Raw genomic sequence first — 25,930 nt, 5'->3', positions numbered from 1 at the left:
TTTTATGTAAAAAAATAATGAATAAAAAACTGTATAAAAGCACGTTAATGAACGCCTGTCAATCAGCCTTGATTCAGGAGGAAAGGGAAATAATTTGGGAACTTATTCTAGAGCTTGAAGTAAGGAAAACCTTTCAAACAAATATGTGTTAAAGACTTCTTATTGAGTTATGGCTAGCAAAAAAGTTTACCTGGATTTCATTTCTGGTAAATGAGGTCATACTGAAATAATTAAGGCATTATATATAATGTACAATGGAAAAAAGCATGATGACTTGTTTTCTGACCTGACACAGGTCCCACAACTGTAATCTACTTTACATATCCAATGTAAAACAGAAAAATTTGGTGTTGAAAAACAAGTTGAATTTAATTCTGTTAAAATTGGTGTAGTAAAGTCTATGAAAAACAAAAAAAATAAACTTTTATTATTTAAAACAAAACAACATAACAGAAAAATGTAATGAATTTGTAAAAATTAAAAAACAATTTTTTTTACTGCAATAAATTTAGACTGTCAACAGATTCATGGTGATGAAAGGGGAAATATTCTTCAGGTGGTACAACTTAAGTCCTACTACGAGCATGTGAAGAATTTGTACAAGCTCAACATTCCACAAAGTACATTATGGAGGACATTATATGCTCACAAACTGCATCCTTATCATGTTCAGAAGTCATCCAGTTTGGTAACCATGCCAGATGACTATAGTTTTGTCAAGGGGTTAAGGCTTGCTGCAAACCGCAGTAAGTTTGAAGGCGAAATGATTGATGTAGAAGAAGGAAGAAAGAACAAAGAAGTGTCGTGGAAAGTACTATACTACGTATGAACATAGATCTCAACTGCTTCTTACCAAATCAAATCATAAGGTTTTCAGTTCCTGATACATCATCAGTGCTAATATTTAAATCACAATCACTTAAATCAATGTCATTGCTATCACCATTTATGTTAGTAACCACATTTTTAATGGCATTATCAATGAAAAGTTCTCGAGACAAGATGTTTCTATTTTCTTGACATGGTCACACAAAGATTTCCATATGGCATCATAATTCAATTTGCTTGTTCTTCAGTAATTAATGCAATAACCATCTAATTTAAAATTAACATTTTTTCGCAACACTCTTTTAAAACCATCAAAGTGTTTTTAATTGGATTTAATTCCAGAGAATAAGGAGGCAATTTTGAAATACTGACCTTTCTCAACTAAAGCTGAATCCATTTTAAATAATTGAACATGCAGCTTATGCAGCATGGAATTATTTATAATTATTATCAAATATTAATCATTAATCTGATAATCTATAATCATTTCCAAGATTCCCTATCTAGTGCCAGTCGTTTCATTTCGGTATACCCCCTGCATCTAATTAGAAAACGCTTTTCTAATGAGAGTCATCAACTCATCCTTAGCTAGACAATATTGTAGACAATCATTCTCGAACGCCTGTTTCTTTTTGGATCGACTGTCGTGTCGCTTTTCTCGACCTTTAACGAGTCCGATATATTTTTAACTGTCTCCTTGTTATCAGTCACCACAACAAGTCCCTTCTTATTTTCTCTTATGTTTAGAATTCTCAGGTTCGACCTCTTTGAGCGACGAACGACTTGAAATTTGTCTCTCATCTCTTATTAGTCTTATCACTACTTTCTTCACTAGTTTTGGTATGTCCGTCTTTCATATTAACGAAACAGGATCTCTGGTAACTTTTGAGACAAACTGGCCTCCTGCTTGTCCTTGATAACATCTGAATAACGTTTGCGCTGGGTCTTAGGAGGCTCAGTAACCGATAAAAGAACAGTCTCCTTAACCACCTCGTCCTTCAACTGGACTGGTTGGTTGCGAGTGACAGAAGAAAACTCAGACCGATCATAACACATGTCGGGGAGAGTATTATATGGCCTACTAAGACGATTAAATATCTAGGATTCTGGTTGGACCAAAGTATGTGCTTTGTTCTACACATAAGGAACACCAACGAGAAAGCAGAGAGAACCGCAATAAATCTGGAGAGAGTCATGGCGAATACTGTATGCCCTCGACAGAAGAAAAGAGTGCTGCTTGCGGTTGTAATAGCCTCCATAGCATCTTATGGGTGCCCGGTGTGGTGTGATGCTCAGTGGACAGCAGTAGGAGGACGCTCAATAGGGTTCAGCGGCACTCATTGCGTGTTGTCACAGACTACAGAATGATGTCACCTGAGGCCATATTTGTGATATCTGGTATCCGTCCGTTAGATTTGAAGATAGAGGAGCGCTTGGAGAGAAGGAAGGTACTCCGAAAACGGTTGCATGGTGCGCCTTGTTGGACAGATGGCAGGAAAGGTGAGTTCGAGCGGCAAATGGCCGCTGGACCTACACATTGATACCTGATATCAAAAGGTACATCAACAGGAAACATCGTGAGATGGATTTTTGGATGACCCCAGTCCTTAACCGGGCGTTGGTCGTTCAATTCGTACCGAGGACAATGGGAAGAGTTGATTACAATGAATGACAGTATTTGTGTGTGCATCTGATGGAAGGAGGAGAGACGGTTCTGATGCAACATCTCCGGGATACTCGACGAGGGATGCATTGTAGAGCGAATGTTCCTCTCAGAGATCGGTTGGAATGCTCTAATAACCAAGATGTTTTACAATATTTTCAATGTGAAGATGACTGAAGAAGACCGGTATGAACGCTTCTCTGCATGAGTTGGATTTTTTGGTCCGCTTGGGGGAGGTGGACAGCGCGGCAGTTGAGGCATAGTAGGCCCTACAGGGTCGCCTCGGTCGAAGAGACTGTCGGGAATCCCCTAAAATCGGGCAGAAGACGTAAGACATCTACAATGAGTGGATGAAGACATCTACAACCGTGTAGATGAGTGTGTGGATGTGTAAGTTTGAGTGTGCGTCGTGGGGAGCCTGAGGGATACAGATATTTTAAGTCTTACCTCCTTGTTCCGTTCTGAAGATGATATAAACTGAGGTGTTCAGCCTTTACAAGCTTTACCTCTTATGTTGTTGCTCCCGATAAGAGGATGTTGAGGTATACAGGTTTCTTGAATCTCACTCATTAATCGATGCTCTAGTACAAGGATAAGTATGAGGTATTCAATTTTATTCAAACCTTATTTCTTGTCTTCGTCAAAAAGGAATACAGGCTTCCTTAAGCCTACCGTTACGACCGTGGCAATTTAGTTCCTATAATCGTGTTCTTATGTTTCTGTTGCTTCTTGACGTCGATTTAGGTCTTAAGGCTTTATAGGCCCAGCTTCTCCTTCTTAAGCCTTACCTTACTTCTGTTTGTTTTTCTTTCGGAAAACAGGCTTTTTTAAGCCTATACTGAGTTGCGTGAGGCTTTTGAACTGCTTAAGTTCTGGCTCTGTGATAGCATGTGGGCTTGTTAGAGTCGTGCTTTTTAGGAAAATTAAAACTGATTATCGAAAATTTAATGTAGTAAATATGTTGGAGTAGATTAACCCACAACAGAAAGTTATAAAAAAATAGATCAAATCACTGATCCACAAAAAGGTAACACTAGTTGTTTCCACCTGATCGCGGAAAACCTATGTACTTTTTAATGCAAAGTACATTTGAATAACGGATATCGTTAAATACTTAAACATTTTTATCGACTGATTTTACTATCAATTGTACTAGTCAGATTATTCGATGGTATTTTATCATAATGTGTTAATCAAATTTATTTCGATATATCTAATATATCTTATCGATAGTACAATTTAATTACGTTAGGTGTTGAGTAGCATGGGTTAACCTTTTCATGATAAAGCACTTTACGCGTTAAAACTTATCCGATTGTTGATTTCTAACGAAATAACGTGGTAAAAACATCATGTTTCTGAAATGTTTTCTTTTAATTCTTATTAGTGTGTTAAGAATTCCTATTCTAGTACAATGCGATGAAATACTAGGCTGTAATGGTTTTGTGAAAAGTGAAATCGAAGTAAACTTTTCAGAAATAGTAATAAAACTGTAAGTTTGCCAATTGTATAAATTATAGTTATCCTTCTACTGTAGTTAATTTTATTTTGTTAACATTAAGAGTGATTTTTTTAATTTATGAACTGCTCCGTTATAGCTTAAGTGATTCTTTATAGGTTATGGTATACTAATTTGAATTCTCGATGTACGATTTTGTTACTCACTAGTATAATTTTTGTGCTTTTGTTATGAGAGTGTAAAAGCAATTGTTTACGTTCATTTTGGCCTCGATTTTCAGTTTAATTTGTCTGTCAGGTTGATTGCAAGCCGTGATTGTTCATTAATCACAAAAATTATGTCAAAAGAAAATCTTGTGTTTAGACATTTCTTAGAAAACTTTTTTGTCCTTAAGTTTGTAGATTCAGGCCGAATGCAAGTATTGTGGTGTTGCCCAAATTTTGTTATTAAGCCGTGGGTTTAACAACTGTTTAGAAAAGAATTTAGTAACAGAAAACTCTCCAAATTCTTCCTGGTTTCTTGCCCTTATGGCATTAATAATAACTTTTAAATTGATATGCAATTGTTTTTTAAAGTTTTTCTCATGAGCCTGAAGTAACGAGAAGTTGATGTTATCTATTATTATAACTGTTTATTATAGGTAGATTGATAAAGTGAAATTAAATTTTTACTGATGTGTTATTTAGTTTATTTTTTCACTTTGTGGTTTTGTTAATTAATTTAAGGAAGAAAGTTTGTAATCTCATCTATAAACTATTGGCCAGTTGAGATGAACCTTTTTACATATTTACATTACAATGTTCATATTGCACATATCGATTAAATATCCATATAACAGGATTTATAAGCACAGGTTCTTGGTAAAATTGTTTTGAGCAATATTTTATGTGTAATTGCGAGGATATGTTTGGGGAATATCTTTCAGTTGCCATAATGACATTTTTGTGTGTAGCTGTGGTTTTTACTGTTTGCAAGTATGACCATATAATTTTATATTTTGGGGTAAACTGTTCTTGAGCATCTTCTAGATTTCTAATTTATTTCAAAACATACCCCTTTGTATGTACCTCCATTGAAAATATTTTAATTGAAATGAGTATCTTTCATCAAATCACACTGAACATTAGTGTTTGGAGAATTGTGTCGATGATGAATGATTTCATGTGGTTAGTCTTACTTCCAAATTTTACAGTTACTGATAACCAAGTCATTAGTATGGAAGGCCTCTTCCATGCCAGTTCATCAGCAGTAATTACATTTTTCAAGAAGAGATCTTATTTAGTATGTACACTATGCTGTCATATCTTGTAATTTTATTGTCAGCATTCATCTTGTGCAAAATTTATTTGTTTTCTTTTAATGGTCTTTTATGGATTATTTTATTAATGGTGAGTAATTCTATACTGTAATCTTTGTCATGTTAATGATTTTTTTAAGCATGAGTTTATAAAACTTTGAATTCTTTCACGTTGTGTTCAGGTGTTGTTGACCTCTTCAGTGATGTTTTTTTTTTTTATGAGATGACTATTATAGAATTTTTTTTAAACAGTAACAACTGATAAAAGTTTCAAGAAACCAAATTACGTGTAGTTATCATGATACTGCTCAGTTCAAGTCTTTCTATCATTTTCACTCTAGGACATAATGATCATGGAAACTGTTGACAGATAAATATAATGTTCATGTAACTAAAACTTTTGAATTTATTAATTATTCTTACATAAACATAATGCTTGTAGCTTACTTAATGAGTTTGATATGGATTTATAAAACTAGGATATAGATTTTTAAAATCCAGGATATTTTTTATAGATGTGCTGTTCTTCAGTCCATAAATATTAATCACATAATTTTTTTTTTAAATGAAATATATATATTTACTTTTATTAAGATTTATTAAATTTTTTATGAGATATTTAATCTGATATATAGAATATTAATAATAATATTAACAATCTGAGTAAAAAATATTAATATGTAAAATGACTTTTTCAGATATACCAAACAAGGTAGTTTAAAAGATCAGACAGAATGTGCACCAAACAATGGCTACTATTTTCTACCTTTATATGACAAAGGTGAATATATACTAAAGGTAAGATATTATTTCTATTTTTTTCAGATGATTTTTACTTTATTGAAGACTTAACAGTATCAACTTCCCTACTCTAGTGGAACAAAACAGAAAGAAGCGCTTCGATATCGATTAAATTTGGAAGTTTACGGAAAACTAATACTTGTAGTTAAAACAATAAATAAGTCAATTCATCCTTTACCAGCGAAATGTAACAATCTATAATCATATGGTATTTGCCGTCCCTTTCTCAGCTTAACTTAAGATCCAAAAAGCTTTTATTTCCATTTAGGTTATCTATCATTTTTACTCTTCTGACCTCTATTTTTTTTTTGCATGTTCTACTGATCCTTCTATCAATGTTTTAATGTACCCTCTTATGATATGAGTTAGTTCCAGTTAGCTTTCTTATTCTTATGAATTGTTCTGATTAAATTTCTGGTCTCTTTAACTTATTTTTCAAGCGTTACCTGCCTATTTAATCTTCTTCAATATCCTTTGTGCTCATATTTCATTACTTTCTCAATAAGTACTTCTGTGAATTAAAAAAAAATTCTACTTTCCTTCTATTCTTTCCATAAAACAGACTGTACCAATGCGATCTGAACTGATGCCACATTGTTTTGTTGAAAATTTAAACTATACATGTGCTGCTAATGTACATTGTTTTAAATAAAATGTTAGTGTTCTGAAATTCAGGAGATCAATGATTTTCATAGATAATCATTAATAATGTATATAACACTGTTTTTTTTTGTTATAACCATGCTGTTAATAATTATTATTAGGTGGATGCATGTTTCTGTTGAACAGCAATAACATTTTCAAGATTTGAATAATTAGAAAAACTCCAGTTTAAAAAACCCATACCACGGTTAAGTTCTGCTAATTTTGTCAACACATCTGTTGAAAGAGTAACTTAATTATTTTTATGTATAAAATTAATTTTTCCAATTAACTGCTTTACATAGAAACATTTTTGTGTAAAATTTGCTACAGAGTTTCTAATTATCTAAATGGAAAATTTAGTTATAGTATATAATGATACAGGAGTTTATAAAATAGAATGAATACAAAGAGTGTAATTGTAAAAAATTCTACATAGGAATTGCAAACAGAAATTAAAAAAACAAACACTTTTAGAAACATTTACAGATATATGAATATAATAAGCAATGAAAATTAACCAGTTTTCAATGAAAAGTCTAGTAAGGATTTCAAGAATGAACATTATTATTATTATTATTCTCTCAATTATTCATTTTACAATAATGCTAAGTTAATATAATTTACGATAAGTAAGCTAATTTTTTATGTTAGGTTAATATAATTTATTTATCTCTTTGTTTTGGTGGTTTTATGGCAAATAGATATTTTTTTTATATTATTAAAAAGTTATTTTTTCCATCATTTTGGGGTCTTTCACTTTTTTTACAAAATTGATATTTATATATTTTATGGATTTTAGTAAACCTTAAGATTAGTGTATTTGAACCAACTTGATATCTACAAAATACTTGATTATTATTATTATTAAATAACTTGATTATTACAAAATACTAATTTTGGTGGCCATTTCGAGGTAAACATGAGTTTGATATGGCCATTTCTGTATTTCTGGAATTCTCTTAATCAATACCTTCTTAATCTAAATCTGAGATCAAATTCAAAATTTGAGACAAAAAGTGTTCACACACACACACACACACACACACAATTATATATATATATATATATTGATTACAATAATGAACTGTTCTTCATGCGTTGAAAAATAAATAGAAACTAATTTAAACTTTTAATCTTTTTCTTTTTTATTTAACTCTTGGGACCACCATTAGGTATTGCTTCAGAAGATGAGATGAATGATTAGCATGATGAGATGAATTAGTGGTAACATTTGTGAAGCCCCGACGGGGAGTCTTATTCTTTAAGACTTTGGGGGTTGGCGTCCCCACGGGCCTAGCCTCCGCAGCTTTCCTTCCCACTATACAATGAGCTGCGGAACACTTTACATTTTACACATATACTACACCAAGAACACTACATAAATTACAACATACACAATTATACAACAACAACCTACACCGATATTTCTTACATTTACACTCGGTGGTGTTACGACATCTTACGAAACGCAACCGTAACCCAAGGTGGGAACAAATCGTGCCGGTGGGTGAATGGCTCTACGTAGTGAGTCTCGAACGATGTTCTCTGGGCACCAGGGCGAACCCAGTTGTATTTAGCTCTAGCTCCAGTACGCGTGCGCTCTGCTGGAGTGGTCCATTTTTCGCCGGTACTCGTGGGACCAAAATTTCAGTTCCAACAACAAACACAATGATGGTTGGTGGTCCATCTGAAAAAACCACCAAATTAAGTCTTGCGAAGAGACCTCTATCAGCTTCGACTGACGAGGATAAAAGTCCTACTGAAGAGAATTTCTTGGAATCGAAATATAAAAATATTAGATTCGTTGTTCTCAGAAATAGTCAGGAAGGTGGCTCCCGTCAAAAGGTTTCACCTTTCTTAATTAACAAAACCATAACAGGTGCAAGTGGCTCCCCAAAGAATATCAGGAAATTACGCGACGGATCGATTCTGGTTGAAACATTCAACGATGAACAGAGTCGATCTTACGTCTCCGTAATATGGGTGGTATAAATATAAGTGCAGAATGCCACAAAACGTTAAATACGAGCCGGGGTGTAATTTTTTGTAGAGACCTTCTAGATATAGATATCTCGGAAATAGTTGATGAGCTTTGCCACCAAGATGTTGTTGAAGTGAAACGTATAATGAAACGGCAGAACGGAACAGAAGAACTGACACCGTCTCTTATATTAACATTCAATCTCCCTGTTCCACCAGAGAAGATTAAAGTGGGTTACCTCTCGGTTCCGGTACGACCATTCATACCCAACCCACGGCGATGTTTCAGATGCCAAGGTTTTGGTCATACTACAACATCTTGTACAAAAACTGAGATCTGTGCTCGATGTGCTAAAGAAGGTCACACTGACACTAACTGCGAAGAAAGTGAAAAATGCGCAAACTGCAGTGGTCCACATACAGCCCGCTCCCGAGATTGCCCAACTTTTAAAGAAGAAAAGGCAATTCTCAAAATCTGTACGGAGCAAAAACTATCTTTTCCGGCTGCACGTAGAGAATATAAAAAGATAAACAATTCACAGAACCTGGTTAAACCAGACGTATCTTTTGCCACCGCTACATCTAAACAGATTCCTACAAATGCTAATAATCAGCAGTGCGGATCCTGCAATGAGCTTAAGAAACTTGTTCAGATGCTATCTGATCAAGTAGCTTCACTTACAGCCACTATCTCAGAGCTGACAAAAATGAATAAAAAGTCCTCCGTCGCAGCTAGTGAATCAAACAGTATGATACATACGAAAGTTCCTATTCCCAAAGTCGTACCGCCACGAATAGCGACTATCACAGCTGGCAGTAAGCCACCTAATAAGCTCCCCATAAAGGGAACCCACATAACTATCTCTTCTGGGATGTCAACTACAGCATCCCATTCAAATAAATCTCCTCCACCATCACTTCATATACTGGAGGATATGGTTGAAGAACCACCCGACCCTAGGGCATCGGAGTTCTTTAAAATAAAAAATACAAAAAAAAAACCGAATCACGTACAACTAATTTTTATATAATTTCCGAAATTTATTTTTTTATTTATTTTTTACACTTATGAACATTATTCAGTGGAATGTTAGAGGTATTCGGTCCCGCATTGAAGATATTAGAGTACTAGCGCACACACATGATCCACTAATCATGTGTTTCCAAGAAACTCACCTTCTACAACATGACCGAATTACACTTAGAGGATACTTCTGCGAGAGATACGACTGCCTAGTAGACAGTAGGGAGAGTGGTGGAGTAGCGATTTTCATGAAGAATGGGGTGTCAGCTACAAGAATTCAACTAACCACTGTCATTCCTGCTATTGCAGTAAATGTCTCTATTCTACTATTTTGTTACCATGGGACTCCTCATACAGAAAACCCCGGCGTGAGGAAGTAGTTTTCTGTCGATTGCGGATAGGACACACGAGTACCTGTTTACAAGAGGACAAGCACCTCTATGCGCACGATGCAACTGCCGCGTGACTGCACTCATACTCGTGGACTGCATATGTTATGCGGCATTGCGTCGTAAATTTAAACTACCCAGAAACATCCGTGGTATCTTGTGTAATGATAAAGAGGTTTTAAACCGGATGTTTCTGTTTTTGCGTAGTATAGGGTTAATACAAAAAATTCAATTACTCTAGTCCTATGTATTGTTTTTGTTATCCGAGTAGCGAGCCTTTTACACTCCCTATCAGAATTTTTTATATATATATATATTCATATTTTTTTTTTTTTTTTTATGTTTTTTAAATTCGTCTGTGATATTAGTTGTAAGATTTTTGTGATATTAGTTGTAAGACTTTAAACATAATAGTTTTAAGTTTTATCTCTTTTTTTTTTAGTTTTAAGTTTTATTTATTTTTAATATGATAGTTTTTAACGTAGTTTTAAGTTACATGTTAGTGTTTTTGTTATCCGAGAATGGGCCTTTTACACCCATTCCGGATTTTGCTTCCTGTGATAGTAGTTTTAAGTTTTAATTACTTTTATTTATTTATTTATTTTCCGGGCGATGATAACGTCCAATCGTTTTTCGCCCTAAAAAAAAAAAAAAATAAAATTATTGCCATTCGATAGCTGCCATTTTTCTATGAATACCTTCTTATTTCATTATTCAACCTTCTATATTTCCTTCTACCTTCTTCTGTTTGTACATTTTTCCACTTTCTTCTTTCATTTGTCTTGTCTAACATTTCACGTGTAAACCAACACTCTTTTCTTATTCTGTTCCTGTTCTTAAACCCTATTGTTTCTTTTTCTGTTTCCTTTAAATTCTTCTTAATTTTCATTTACTTATCATTTGCATTACTTGGCTTATCTTCCATTCTCATTTTCTAGCATCACTTTTTCTATTTCCTGTTCCCTTAGCTTTTCCAAATCATATTAATCTATCCTGCTACTCCCAATTTTCTTGAGCCTAATTATCACTTCTACTACAACTAGATTGTGATCTTAATTTACATGTGCACCTGGATACACCTTAGCATTCTTTAAACAATTTCTAAGTCTTCACTGTAATATAATATAATCAATTTGATATTTTTATCTGTTCATTCGTGAAACCCACATACATCTTCTTTTATGATTTTCAAACAGAGTGTTACCCAGCATTAATTCCTTCTCCATACAGAATCTAACCAGCCTTTCTTCTTCATTTCTAATTCTTAGACCATATTTTTCCACTGCCTTATTTCTCTTCCCTCTCCAACCATAACATTCCAATCACCTTGTATCACTACACATGCCCCCTTCTTTTCTTTCCCAATTGACTCTTCTATCTTTTCGTAACACTGTTGTATTTCTTCATTTGTGTGCTGAATGGTTGGGATATACACTTGAGTTATTATAATATCAATATCTTCTCTCTTTTATACTCATCATCACCAGCCTTTCATCAACAAACTCAACATTTAATTCTTTTCCAGTTTCTTAATTATCAGTATACCTCCTCCATTACTACTGTACCTTTCTGCCCCTGAAAAGTAAAACTGGAAATCCCTGCTTGATATCTCTCCATTTCCTTTCCATCTCATTTCACACATACCAAGTACATCTAAGTTATTTTTGACCATCTCATTCTTTTCATTCTGAAGTTTTCCACTTTGTAGTAGTGGTAAGACATTCCATTTTCTGATTCTTAATGGCACTTGGTAGAAGGGTGATCATTCAATTGCTGTAGCCTCATCTGTGAAAATGGTGTGCGCCATGCAGCCATCCCTATTACCATGTGTAAAGGTTGATATTGACATTTGTATAAGAGACGCTGTTTAAGATGCATTTCATACATTACATCCCAATATATTACATGATAATATTAAAAAAAATTACTCTAGTTGAGATCATGTTGAGTTATTTAATTTTATTTGAGAGGAAATGAAAACTGGTTTTTAATCTAGATTACTTTCTTAAACAGTTTTGCCATTATTGTTATTTATCAACAGATTTGAAAATTAACAATTTTTAATTTTCTTTGTCATAAGACGCTTAACATTTTTTGTAATAACATTTATATAAACCAGCAGTTGCAAAGGTATTGACAATTAAAAAGTTTACATGGATTTTGATATGGATTGAGTGATCAGGTTTGTTATTTTTATATAAGTAAACCTCTAGGCACCCTTGCAGTATACAAAATTTCAGCTTAATGTGATTGACCATTCCTGAGAAATATATTTTTTGTTAAAAACACAAAATAGCAGATAGCCGGTAAATTAAGCACTTCCAGGCATATATTAATATAAAGTTTTTACATTTATTTCAATGTAGGGGGACCATCCCCTGAATTTTTGAAATGGTTTTGTGAACACCTGTGTATAAATATATATATATTTATTTATACACTATTAAATGAATGAATTTCAGGCATATTTCATGAAAATATAGAAATCCAAAGTTAAGCAGCAGTGGGAACAACTATTTATTTTTTGTTTAAAAAAGGAAAAAATATTGCTGTAAAGTAAAAAAAATTAAAAATATTAATATATATTTTCAAATTTTAAATAGATTGAGCCAAATTGGAATGTAAATTTCATGAGTCGCAGAAAACTTGTAAAATAGTTACAAAAATAAGATATTGATGTTGAAATATTAACCAATATTAATATAGATAGAATATTTATTAATGTTGGTAGAAATATTGGTTCTTTGATATGACATATACAGGGTGTCCCATATAAAACGCAACCCATCAATCACTCATCCATGAAATTTCAAAAGTCAAGCTTACTCTCCTACTCATTACTGAAATGGACTCGTCCAACATCTGAACATCACGACGACGCAGTAGAACACTACCGATAGTAACTACAATGCAATTATAACGTTCAGTGTATTGCTAGATGGTGTTTTCGCTAGATGAACATGTTTTCATTGTTGAGTCGTACTTCAGTACGAAATCAGTGGTTACAGTGCAAGATTTGTTTCGCCCAGATAAACCAGATTAGTACCCAGATAAACCAGCTCCTAACAAAACATCAGTATTAAGGTTAGTTGCAAAGTTTAGAGAGGCTGTTAATAACAAGGAACACAAAAGATTTGCGTCAGTGTTGAATACAGATACAGTCACTGAAATCAAAGACCGATTACTCGCCTTGCCAAATAAATCGATCAGACGTTTGTCTGCTGAAATTAATTTGTCTAAATCAACTGTTCATCGGGCGACCAAACAATTACAATTACGACCTTATCGCATTCAAACGGTTCATCAACTTCTTGAGCTCGACAAAGAAAAACGGCTACAATATTGTCAATGGTTCCGTCGATTTCTGCATGAGGGAATTAATGTTATGGATTCGTTATTTTTCACAGATGAAGTATGGTTTCATTTGGATGGCTACATAAACAGCCAAAACAGTAGAATTTGGAGTGCTGAAAATCCCCACGTTTATCACGAAAAACAATTACACCCGCAGAAGTTGGGCGTGTGGTGCGCGATATCGCGAAGAAAATAAACGGTCCTATTTTTTTCGAGTACACCATTAATGCAGAACGATTTCAGGATATTTTATTTCAGTTCATTGCACTCTTGGAAGAGGAAGACAGACACTGCTGGCTACAACATGACGGTGCGACATCGCACTACGCAGGTTCAACTTCTGATTTCGTTCAGGAATTCTTTGGTAATTGTGTTATCGGTCAAGGCTTGTGGCCACCAAGATCTCCAGATTTGACTGCTGCGAATTTTTTTTCTATGGGGTTACCTCAAAGAAAAAGTCTACAGCCACAAACCACAAACACTTGAACAATTGAAAGTCAATATTGAACAAGCTGTATTAAATATCCAGCCACAAACTTTGAAAAACGTTGCAAAAAACGCTGTAAAAAGAATTAAAGCTTGTATTCAAGAAGATGGCGGCCACTTCCAACATTTACTCTAAATGTAAGGTAATGGATGGTAATAATAAAAATTACATTTACACATGCCTTTTTTATTATTTCAATACCTACCAATATAAGGTTGGGTTGCGTTTTATATGGGACACCCTGTAGTTTGTTAACTTTGTATAAATATGTTTTTGTATATGTAATGTCTTATATGTGATATATTTTTGTGTTTTGTAATGTTTATACAAACTTATTTCAGGTTGATCCACCAAAAGGATGGACATTTGAACCCTCAGAGGTAACGCTTGTTGTTGATGGTACTACAGATTTCTGTTCCCAAGGAAAAGATATTAATTTCATTTTTAAAGGATTTGCTATAACAGGAAAGGTAATAGTTTTTTATGTTACTATTTATTGCATCAGTTACCTGTGTTTTACAAACTTAAATTTATTTTCCATTTTTTGGTTGTAATTAAAATCTATTATGTTGTAATTAAAAAAATAGAGAACAAGGAAAAATGTTAAAATCTATGCCAAGAAGAATGAATTATACCAGCAAATTTTTTACCAACTGCAATGTGTTTGGTTTAACAAGTTTAGTTACATTATGGCTAAGACTACACTTACACATATAATCATCATTCATCCTCTGAAAGGTAATTACAGAGGCTAAACAGGAAAAAGAAAAGAAAAGTTACATTATGCCATTATTGTTTTCCTCCCCAGTAAGTTCACATATATTTACCAGAAATGGTAATAACTTTAACAGTACAATGAAATGTTAATCATGAGTTTTATTGAACAGTATTCCATATATTAATGATTGATTAGCAAACTTATTATTTAAAGAAATGGAGTTAAAATGATTAACTCTATAGTTAATCATTATAAGCATATGTTAACTACTAATATATATATATATATATATATATATATATATATATATATATATATATATATATATATATAGCATATATAACTAACTGGTTGTATGTTTTTCAAGTACATATTTTAAATGGTTAAAGTGGTTAGAAAAATTGAATGGATGTAGCTGATGAATTGATAATATGAAAATTAAGTAAACATTCTATGACCAGTGAATTACAGGTTTGGCTGTAAATTCTCTCTCTCTCCCCCTCCTTCCCACCCCCCTCGCCCTCTCTCTTAAAATTTAATGAAGTATATTTGTTTATTCAGTTGTTTATTTTATTTAAAGATTTTTGTGAATGTGAGTATAAAAATAAATTTATTTAACTGAACTGTGTACATTATTTTTGTAGATACAGCACCTATATTATTGTATTGTAATTCTTTTCAATCAAGCATGGTATTTTTCATACTTTCTTAAATTTCATCCCTCACCATTATCTTATAGTATTTTTAATTTTTTTTCTGGCTGTATTTACAAGATCTTTAAAAGGACAATATTTTATTGATACTACCCACAGTTTCATTGATGATTAATTAACTTAAAAAATATCACATTTTTGTAGCTGTATAAATATCATATATCTATTACCCAAGGTACTAATTCAAAGAATTTTTGTCATGGCAAACAAGTAAAACAAACAAGTTTTGACATTTTCTGAAAAATGGATGAAATTGAAGTTCAAGCGGTTGTAAAAAACTTTGTTTTAAAATGTTTAACTTGAGAGACATACAAAAAGTATTACATTCCACTTTAAAGGATTCTTCCACTTTTTCAATAGTTAAAAAAAATGGGCTGTTGAATTTAAACAGCCCATGCTGTTACATCCATTCTACATGCTGTACATCCATTCTATGATGAAGGCTCAGGATGGCAAAAAACTGCTATGACCAATGAGATCGTTCAAAAAACAATGCCGTATTAAATGATCACCAACTGAAGGTAGGTGAGCTTGCTGACATTGCAAACATTTTGATAGACATGTCCTCTACATTTTAGATGCTGTGTGAGTATGATTAAGGGTTTCTGCTCGATGGGTACTGCGTTTGACAGTCAACCAAAAATATTTTAGACTGAAAAGTTCTCAAGGATGTTTTTTAGACTTATTTAAATGTGATTCCACTGAGTTTTTTTGATGTCTTATATCAACAGACAGAAAACAGATTCACCATTACATACCAGTGACAGAACAGTTAGTGGAAACAGTTGAAAGTGCACCAAAGAAAGCAAAAACAATTCCAACTGAGAAAAACGTCATGGCTATGGTTTTCTGGAATTCTTGTGGTGTGATGCTAGTATACTGGAAAAAGGCAGAACCATCGCTAGGGAGTATTATACTTCATGTTTTGACTGTTTGAAAGCTGCTACTCAGGTTAAACATCTCTTCCAGCCAAAAGAAAGTGCTCTGTCATCATGATAATGCGCCTGCACATACATCTCTTCGGTTGATGCTGCAAAACTCCATGATCTACACTTCAAAGTGCTTCCATACGTGCTGGAGTTTGCACCCAGCAATTACTTCCTATTTGCACACCTAAAGAAATGGCCCACTAGGCGAAGATTCACTTCTAATGATGTGGTCAATGCTTAGTCAACCACTTATTTTACAGAGTTTTACAAATTTCTTTATTCTGAGGGTATTAAAAAGTTGTAAAGTTGTTGATATAAATTACAAGGTGAGTATTAAAAATAAAAAACTGTAAAAAAATTTTTTGTTTTCTCTATCAGACTGAGAACTTATGAACATCCTTCATATTTTCATGTTTTTGATTATTATAACTGGCTTCTGATTATATGAGATGTTTATTAACCATAGTAGGAAATAAAACAACAATTATAATTTTAATTATTCTAATTATACAATAACAATAATTCTAATAAATTGTTCATGTCATGAAAATGACGTGACAGTTATACTGTTACACAAACTTCATGTCTATTTACCACCTTCAGGACCAGAACAGCAAAAATAACATTGCTGATGATGATAAGGATCAAAACAGTGATCCTAACACAGAATTAAGAATATGTGTTTTCCAAATTTTATTAAGTAGGATTTTTCTGCATAGCACATTTACAGATTTTTTCACAAAAACATAAAAAGATAGTTCAGATTAGTCTATCTTTTGTAGTTTCAGATTGGTGGTGTAAAATAGTAGCTGCAGGAAAAATTCTAGTAGAAGTTAGAATAACTGATGATTTTTCTAACAAGATTCTTATTTGGTAAAATATAGTATATACAGATATACAGAACAGTTAACTTCTCCTATTATTCTTTAGCATATGAGTTTTTTTGTAATCATAAATTTTATTTCCTGTATTAACAATTTTGTCAAATTTTTAAAAATTCTTTAAGTAAATTTTTTCTTATTTAAAATCCAGAATGAATTATTGTATAATATGGTTCATAGAACCAAAAGATTTTTGTGTGTACTAAAATTATTAAATCTAATATGAGTGGAATAATTCAAATGCTGCTTTAATTTTTAAAGATATAGATAAAATAGTATAAATAGCCAATCTCTGTAGTGGAGTGGTAGCATCTGGACCTTTCATCTGGATGTCCTGGTTTTGAATGATCAGATATAGTATTTTTCATGCACTACAAAATTCCATTTCCATATCCCACACACAAGATTCAAGCTTATGTGGTGATATCATCAAGCCAAAAAAATAAATAATTGAAAATAGTATAAAACTATTCAGTTATGATTTTTTTTGTTGTAAATTTTATGTCTTATAATTATACAAATAGACCTCCTGATTTGTTCTTATTCAGATTATCATTTATGCTCGGATTATGATGGAATATAATTTGTTATAGTCCCTAAGTGTAGATTTTTTAATAGCTTATAATTTATGGGCTAAATTCATCAAAATTCTGTTCATTCCAGTAAATCTTTTGGTTCTGTAGAATTATGACAGCTCAGATTTTATTGTATTTTTAAATTAGGGATAAAAAAATGTCAAAGTACTTCACTACGTAATTGTTATCTAATTAATATTTGATGAAAACTGTAAAAAACAAAATTTTCAGGTTGTTAGTACTGGTAGTGAACATGGTCCAGGTGATGTTAAAGTAGAACTTATTGGAGAATCAGATAAACTTCTGGAGGTTAATACTGACAAGACAGGAGGCTTCTTGTTCACACCTGTTTTGCCTGGAAAGTATATTGTACGAACGTCACATCCAAGGTGAGTTTCTTTCAAAAACTGAAATTTTAGTGAAACTTCCTATTTCATAATCCTATGCACAAGCTTCAAGCTTATGTAGTGAATTAATTCAAAAAGTAAAAAAAAAACAGTAATGTCACTTTCCAATTTGCGATGCAAATCACAGGTTTAAGGTGAAGAAACCTTAAAGGTCTTTTCATGAAGGTGTTGACCTCCGTGACTGAGTAGGTAGCATCTTGGTGTTTCGTGCAGAGGTCCCGATTTTGAATCCTGGTCAGGCATGGTATCTTTTCATGCACTACCAATTTCCACCAGGCTAATGACCTGGTGATGCCAAACAGTAATGGCAACAATGGTAAGTGGTAATGACAACAGGCTGTTGATGCTGTTGTTCATAAAAAGAAAATAATCACTGTGATCTAAGTTAGGAGTCAGGGTTATAATCTTATAACCTGATTGAAGATTTTCCAACAAATTTTTTCTAATTGCCTCACTGCTTGATTTGCAGAGTGTGGCTGGGTATTGTCATTAAAAAAACAAAATTGTTTGGGATAGCATCCCATATCATTTGTTTTTTTTTTTTAGCTCTTCTAAGATATTTTTAAGGTTTTGCAATTTGTATCAATATTCACAATAATCCTGCGATCTAAATTTGACAAGCAAAAAACAGTAGCTATAAGCTTCTTTACCAAATGCTATTGTTTGAGCTTCTTTGGTCTAGGAGATGATGAATTTGCATTGATTGCTGTTTTTGTTGATGTTTGAATAAGAAAACTAGGTTACATCTCCAATAACAATTGACCAAACAATTCATCACCTTCATTTTCATAAATTTCATAAATTCATGAGCTGCAGCACAATGATTTTCCATGTGTGTGTCAGTTAACATCTTGAGAACCCATTTGGCAAACAATTTTTTTATTGCCCAGTTTTTCAATCAAACCTTTGTAAATCAAAGATCATGAAACATCACTGGTTTTCTTAAATTTTTTCATCAACTTTTTCAATCAAACCATTAGTTACCACAGACTGATGGCCGCTATGTTCTTCATCATGAATGTTCATTTGCCCTTCTCTAATTGAACAATACCACTGTCTTTCTTTAGCATCACTCATAATCTTTGGCTTATAAACATCACAAATTTGCTGTAAATTTCAGCCACAGGATTGTTTTTGTCATCAAAAACTGTATTACTCCTGCTATTTCATATTTGGCAGGATCACAAATTGTAGTACTCAGTAATTGGATGAGTATAAACAACTAGCAACAAAATGACTATAAACTATTGCTAACATATGAGTAGCTAGACCAAAGGTGCAACCATATCGGAGAGCTGTCTGAGAGCCAGACTAAGGAATGACTCCTGAAATAGGGCAGCTCTTTCAGTAGTTATTAAGGGCATAGTTCAGGAAGACTTAAATGGCCATATCAGCTTCACTCAATCTTTTGAGTACTGCGCAGCTAAAAGCAATGGAAAGCATCAGCTGCTTTTTTCCAAGAAAATGTAACTCTGTAGTAACAAAGATGAAGGCGCCTTCCTTGGTAAAATATTTCGGAGGTAAACTAGTCCGCCGTTCAGATCTCCGGGTGGGGACTATGTATATCTCCGGGTAGCGTGGAATGTTAGAAGTCTTAAAAAGATTGTTAGGTTAGAAAATTTAAACAGGGAAATGGATTAGTTAAATGTAGATGTATAGGAATTAGCAAGGTTTGGTGGGAAGAGGAAAACGACTTTTGGTCACGTGATTTTAGAATAATTAACCCAGCTTCAAATAAGGGCAGGCAGGGGTAGGTTTTGTAATGAACAAGAAGATAGGGAAGAGAGTAGATTGTTTCAAAATGCATAGTGATAAAATTATTGTAATAAGGATAAATCAAAACCTAAGCCGACAATGATTGTTAACGTCTATATGCTTACAAGTGCCCATGATGATGATGAGGTAGAGTGTATATACAAAGAAATTGATGAAGCAGTTTAATATATAAAAAGAGATGAAAATGTAATAATAGTTGGAAATTGGAATGCAAGCACTGAAAAAGATAAGGAAGGAAATTGTGGGTGAATATGGGCTGGGCAAAAGGAATGAAAGAGGAGACCGACTTATAGAGTTTTGCACGTAGTATAATTTTGGAATTGCCAACACCCAGTTTAAGAATCATAATGGAAGAATATACACATGGAAAAAGCCAGGTGTTACTGCAAGTTATTAGATAGACTATCATGGTTAAGCAAAGATTTAGAAATCAACTCGACTGCAAAGCTTACCCTGGAGCAGACATTGATAGCGACCATAATTTAATGATAATGAAATGTAGATTGGAGTTTAAAAACCTGAAGAAAAGGTGTCAGATGAATCTGTAGAATTTAGAGAAGCTTGAGGAAGAGGATGTAAAGAAGATTTTTGAGGGGGACATCATAAGAGGTCTGAATAAAAAGATACGGTAGAAAATGTAGAAGAATGGGAGAATGTTAAAAAGGAAATTCTTAAGTAGGAAGAAGTGAACTTAGGCGGAACAAAGAAAATTGGTAGAAAACCTTGGATGTCAGAGGATATATTGCAGCTGATGGATGAACATAGAAAATATAAGAATGCTAGTGATGAAGAAAGTAAAAGGAACTATTGACAATTAAGAAATACTATAAACAGGAAGTGCAAACTAGCAAAAGAAGAATGGATTAAAGAAAAGTGTTCAGAAGTGGTAAGTGAAATGAACATTAGTAAAATAGACAGAATATACAGCAAAGTTAAGAAAAGTTTTGTAGTACATAAATTAAAATCTGATAATGTGTTAAACATAGATGGTACACCAATTTATAATACAAAAGGAAAGGTCGATAGGTAGACGGAATATATTGAAGCGTTATATTGAGGAAATGAATTAGAAAATGGTGTTGTAGAGGAAGAAGAGGATGAAAGAGGAACACAATACTGAGATCTGAATTTAAGAGAGCATGAAAAGATTTGAATGGCAGAAAGGCTCCTGGAATAGATAGAACACCTGCAGTATTATTACGCAGTGCAGGTGAGGAAGCGATAGATAGATTATACAAACTGGTATGTAATTTATGAAAAGGTGGAAGTTTTGTCAGACGTCAAAAAGAGTGTTATAGTTATGATACCAAAGAAAGTAGGAGCAGATAAATGTGAAGAATACAGAACAATTAGCTTAACTAGTCATGCATCAATAATCTTAACTAGAATTCTGTGCAGAAGAATTGAGAGGAGAGTGGAAGAATTTTTAGGAAAAGATCAATTTGGTTTCAGGAAAAAAGTAGGGACAAGGGAAGCAATTTTAGGCCTCAGATTAATAGTAGAAGGAAGATTAAAGAAAAACAAACCAACATACTTGGCATTTATAGACCTAGAAAAGGCATTTGATAACGTAGACTGGAATAAATTGTTCAGCATATTAAAAAAATTAGGGTTCAAGTTCAGAGATAGAAGAACAATTTCTATCATTTACAGGAACCAAACAGCAACAGTAATAATTGAAGAACATAAGAAAGAAGCCGTAATAAAAAAGGGAGTCCGATTACTTTTAATCTTTACATAGAACTGGCAGTTAATGATGTTAAAGAACAATTTAGATCTGGAGTAATAGTACAAGGTGAAAAGATAAAGATGCTACGATTTGCTGGTGATCTAGCTGAGAGTAAAAAAAATTAGAAGAAACAGCATGGATGAAGTTCTACGAAGAACTACCACATGAAAATAAACAAGAACAAAATGAAAGTAATGAAATGTAGTAGAAATAATGTAGATGGACCACTGAATATAAAATTATTCTAATATTTATTAGAATATAAAAGAGAAAAGATTACGGAGATAGAATTTTGTTATTGAGAAGCAGAATTACTAAAGATGGATGAAGCAGAACCGATATAAAATGCCGAATAGCACAAGCGAAACGAGCCTTCAGTAAGAAATATAATTTGTTTACATCAAAAATTAATTTAAATATCAGGAAAAGATTTTTGAAAGTATATGTTTGGAGTGTCGCTTTATATGGAAGTGAAACTTGAACAATCGGAGTATCTGAGAAGAAAAGGTTAGAAGCTTTTGAAATGTTGTGCTATAGGAGAATGTTAAAAATCAGTAGGGTGGATAAAGTGACAAATGAAGAGGTATTGCAGCAAATAGATGAAGAAAGAAGCATTTGGAGAAATATAGTTAAAAGAAGAGACAGACTTATAGGCCACATATTACGGCATCCTGGAATAGTCGCTTTAATATTGGAAGGACAAGTAGAAGGGAAAAATTGTGCAGGCAGGCAATGTTTGGAATATGTAAAACAAATTTTAGGGTGTAGGATGTAGGATGTAGGATGTATACCGAAATGAAACAACTGGCACCAGATAGGGAATCTTGGAGAGCTGCATCAATCCAGTCAAATGACTGAAGACAAAAAAAAAAACATATGACTATTGTTAGAAATAACTGGTCTACACAAGCATCTGGTTACATCACATATATAGGTGGCAGATTTAAAACAGATCATACTTTAAAAAACCCTCTTTATTTGATCATGGAAGCTGTTTTTTTTTTGTTTTTAAATTGCTTCTTATTCTTAACTCCTTACATCTTACATTAAGAACATATTGTCTAGTTAGTTGAAAACCTTGAATCAACATAAACTTATTATGATTGTTCAAGATAAATTTTTTTTAATCAATTAAATAATAAAACTAAAACAATAAACTAATATTAAAATAAAACATTAATTATGTGAACATTTCATATTATATGAACATTTGCATATTTATTTGATGAATCTAGCACCTGTATGTTGTAATGAATTAGTCACTCAACATATCAAGAGGCAAGATTTACACATTGAACACTCCTTGTATTTGATCTGATAGAGTAAGATTTTGTCCTTCTGGCCATGCAAATATATATAACTGTTACTCCTGTGATAAAGCAATCACAATATTAGCATTTTAACTCACTTTATGGAAACAGAGGTCTTGGCCTATCTATTTGGGTTCTGGGTCTTAGTAAATTTAGACCTCTTTCATGTAAAAGACAGTGATGAAACAGTTAAGTTTTTATGTCTGTAGTATTAATTATGCTACAGGTAAGGTTTTTGTTATAATATTGAATAGCAAATAGTAAAGATTTTGTTTATTTTCTACATTTTGTCTTCAGCATAACGATTTTTTTCCTTTAGATGGAAAATGACGAAGCATGAAGCCAATGTTCATGTAAGTAAGGGAAATGCCATTGTTCCACTGGGTAGTCTTGTTGTCACTGGATATGAAGTCTCAGGAACTGTTACAAGTGATAATGAACCAATTACTGGAGTTATGTTTGTACTATTCTCTCATTCCAAAACTTCCCAAGAACAAATCCAAGTAAGTATATAGTAGACTTAAGGAAATCATTAATAAACTTGTCATTCTTAAAAAAAGAGAAATAAGCAGACTGATTTTTCTAAGACCAAAAATTTTTTTGTATGTAACATTGCATGGTTTTGAAAAATCTCATTTGATTGTGTCTTCTGACAGTTCATCAATATTATTTTGACCAATAATGGTTGTTTTTTTTATTCTGTCTAATATTAAAATAAAACATCTAATTATATGAATATTCACATTCAGTGTGACTTGCTGTAATTTATCTCATTCAATGTTGGTGATGGTGTTGCATATATTCTTGTTGCAGTACATCAAGAGTTCATCTATCGCTTTTTTGTTTCTCCTTTCCCATGTGTGATTTGATTTATCGTGAGCCACCCATTATATAAATTACAAATTTTTAAATGATTTAAATAAAATTTATTATTTCTGAAGCCAGACAATGAATTCTTAATGAAATAATGTTTTTTTATAGCCTTCAAATTTTACCTTTTATTATTTATATTGTCTTTGCAGATTTTTTTTATTGAATAGATTATTTCTTGTGCAAGGAATTTAAATCTGTTACTGGTGATTTCTAATTTTGAGATGTTTTCTATATTTGATGTGTTTCTTTTTTCTACTGTGAGCACCATAATCAGATTTTTGCTCAGTACATTTATGTGCTTGTAAATATACCTGAAAGCAGTTTTTGAAATTCCTATTTATCATTCATTACTATGTAGAATTTTAAAAACATTTTCCATCCGCATATTATTTTATTGTTACCTGCTTTATTTGTTATATTAGAATTAAAATTGATTTTTTTTCTGTCTTTAGTCATTTGACTGGTTGGATGCAGCTCTCCAAGATTTCCTATCTAGTGCCAGTTATTTCATTTCGGTGTACATCTTACATCCCTAATAATTTGTTTTACATATTCCAAATGTTGCCTGCCTACATAATTTTTCCCATCTACCTGTCCCTCCAATTTCAGAGCGACTATGCCTTAATATGTGGCCTATAAGTCTGTCTCTTCTTTTAGCTATATTTTTCTAAATGCTTCTTTCTCATCAGTTTGCCGCAACACCTTTTTCATTTGTCAGTTTATCCACCCATCTGATTTTTAACATTCTTCTGTGGCGCTACATTTCAAAAGCTTCTAATGTTCTCTTTTCAGGTACTCCGATAACAGGTAACTCCTGAGAAAGAAGGGACCAATGATTCTGTTGTGCATTAAACCGCATCACACATTCAAATTCAGGGGAATTTATAATTTTTTCCCTGGTTGTTACGTTTTCACCCCCTCTTGCCATCAGGTGCTGGAACCTAGCGATGGTTAGGGTGCCCACAGCAAACTATGGTTGCCAGGCCATCATGACTCTATATCACTAGCTGCTCCCTTAAACACAGTACGTAGCAACTTAAAACAATCTACACTCATACCTGACCCAAGGTGGTTGTGTTCGAATGGATTCTCTCAATTCTTGTTCGGATGAACATTACTTTAAGTTTTATTTAGCTTATGTTTGCTAACTTTAAAGTTAAGTTATAAGTTACAAGTGTTATGTTACAAAATTATTTTAAACCGCCAAGATGGCATATAATTAAACAATCCTTCAGTAATCAACAAGTTGTTGTCTTCATTCATCACCTATGAACACACAGTCCACTCTCGCTCTAAAATCTGCCACAGTGCTATTGACCAACGGCGTCCCGTCAACACTGGTAAAGTATAGATTTTCTGAGCCCCATGTTCTCACTTATGCCTGTTTACTTTCCCTGAGGTGTTGAAAGTAGCCTCGTCTGAAAAACACATGCTGCAGGTACCTATTGTCAATCCATTGCAAAATCTTGGTCAAAGACAGCTCGACGAGGGCTGTCATCTGGCTGTAGGTGTTGCACTTGAACTTTATACATGTGCAATCTTAGCTTCTTGTGTAAAATTTTGTGGACTAATGACCATTGAATCAGTAGTTCACGTAATGCATGATGGATAAATTTGGAAGGGCTATGTAGAAATGCTTGCTGCACAACCTCAATCTTCTTTTCACTAATGTATGGCCACCCTGTTCGCAGAAGGTCGACTACACTTCCACTCTCCTTAAACTTTGTATACCACACAATGATGATAATCTTGCTATCAGGTGCTGGTCATTCGTATTCCCTTCTAAAATTTCGCTACACAGTAATCAGTAATTTTGACTTGTGATATCACAACACACATTTCTCTTTCTCCTGGATTGACACCATTTTATAAAAAATCAATCACAGTGCCCTCTACTCTGCATCTTCCTGTAACAAACCAATATTAAAAAACTTTATAATTTTCTTTCTTTTGCCACAAACCGCACAACTGTAACTGTAAAAGTTTTAGTTAAACAGAAAAAACTTTTTGTTAGTGGTATACTTTTCATACAACTTGCTGGTTGTTTTTTAAATTTTTTTATTGTAATGCTTGCTGCAATTCATTGAAATAG

The 25,930-nt window shown here is 33.0% G+C and overlaps 1 protein-coding gene across 1 annotated transcript in view; it reads left to right on the top strand.

The window, feature by feature from the left end:
- Window positions 1–3,729: 3,729 nt before the first annotated feature.
- LOC142333032 (BOS complex subunit NOMO3) overlaps window positions 3,730–25,930 on the top strand; it is a 70,225-nt gene continuing 48,024 nt past the window's right edge. Inside the window, exons 1-5 of the mRNA XM_075379818.1 lie at window positions 3,730–3,983; window positions 5,946–6,045; window positions 14,269–14,397; window positions 17,975–18,132; window positions 23,285–23,468. Coding sequence (XP_075235933.1) covers window positions 3,844–3,983; window positions 5,946–6,045; window positions 14,269–14,397; window positions 17,975–18,132; window positions 23,285–23,468 — 711 coding nt within the window. The 5' untranslated portion in view covers window positions 3,730–3,843. The remainder of the gene's footprint in view (window positions 3,984–5,945; window positions 6,046–14,268; window positions 14,398–17,974; window positions 18,133–23,284; window positions 23,469–25,930) is intronic.

Source organism: Lycorma delicatula, chromosome 1 (assembly GCF_047948215.1).
Source record: "Lycorma delicatula isolate Av1 chromosome 1, ASM4794821v1, whole genome shotgun sequence".
Lineage (NCBI taxonomy): Eukaryota > Metazoa > Arthropoda > Insecta > Hemiptera > Fulgoridae > Lycorma > Lycorma delicatula.
Note: the sequence above shows the minus strand (reverse complement) of the source record. Positions and strands in the feature narration are given on the sequence as shown.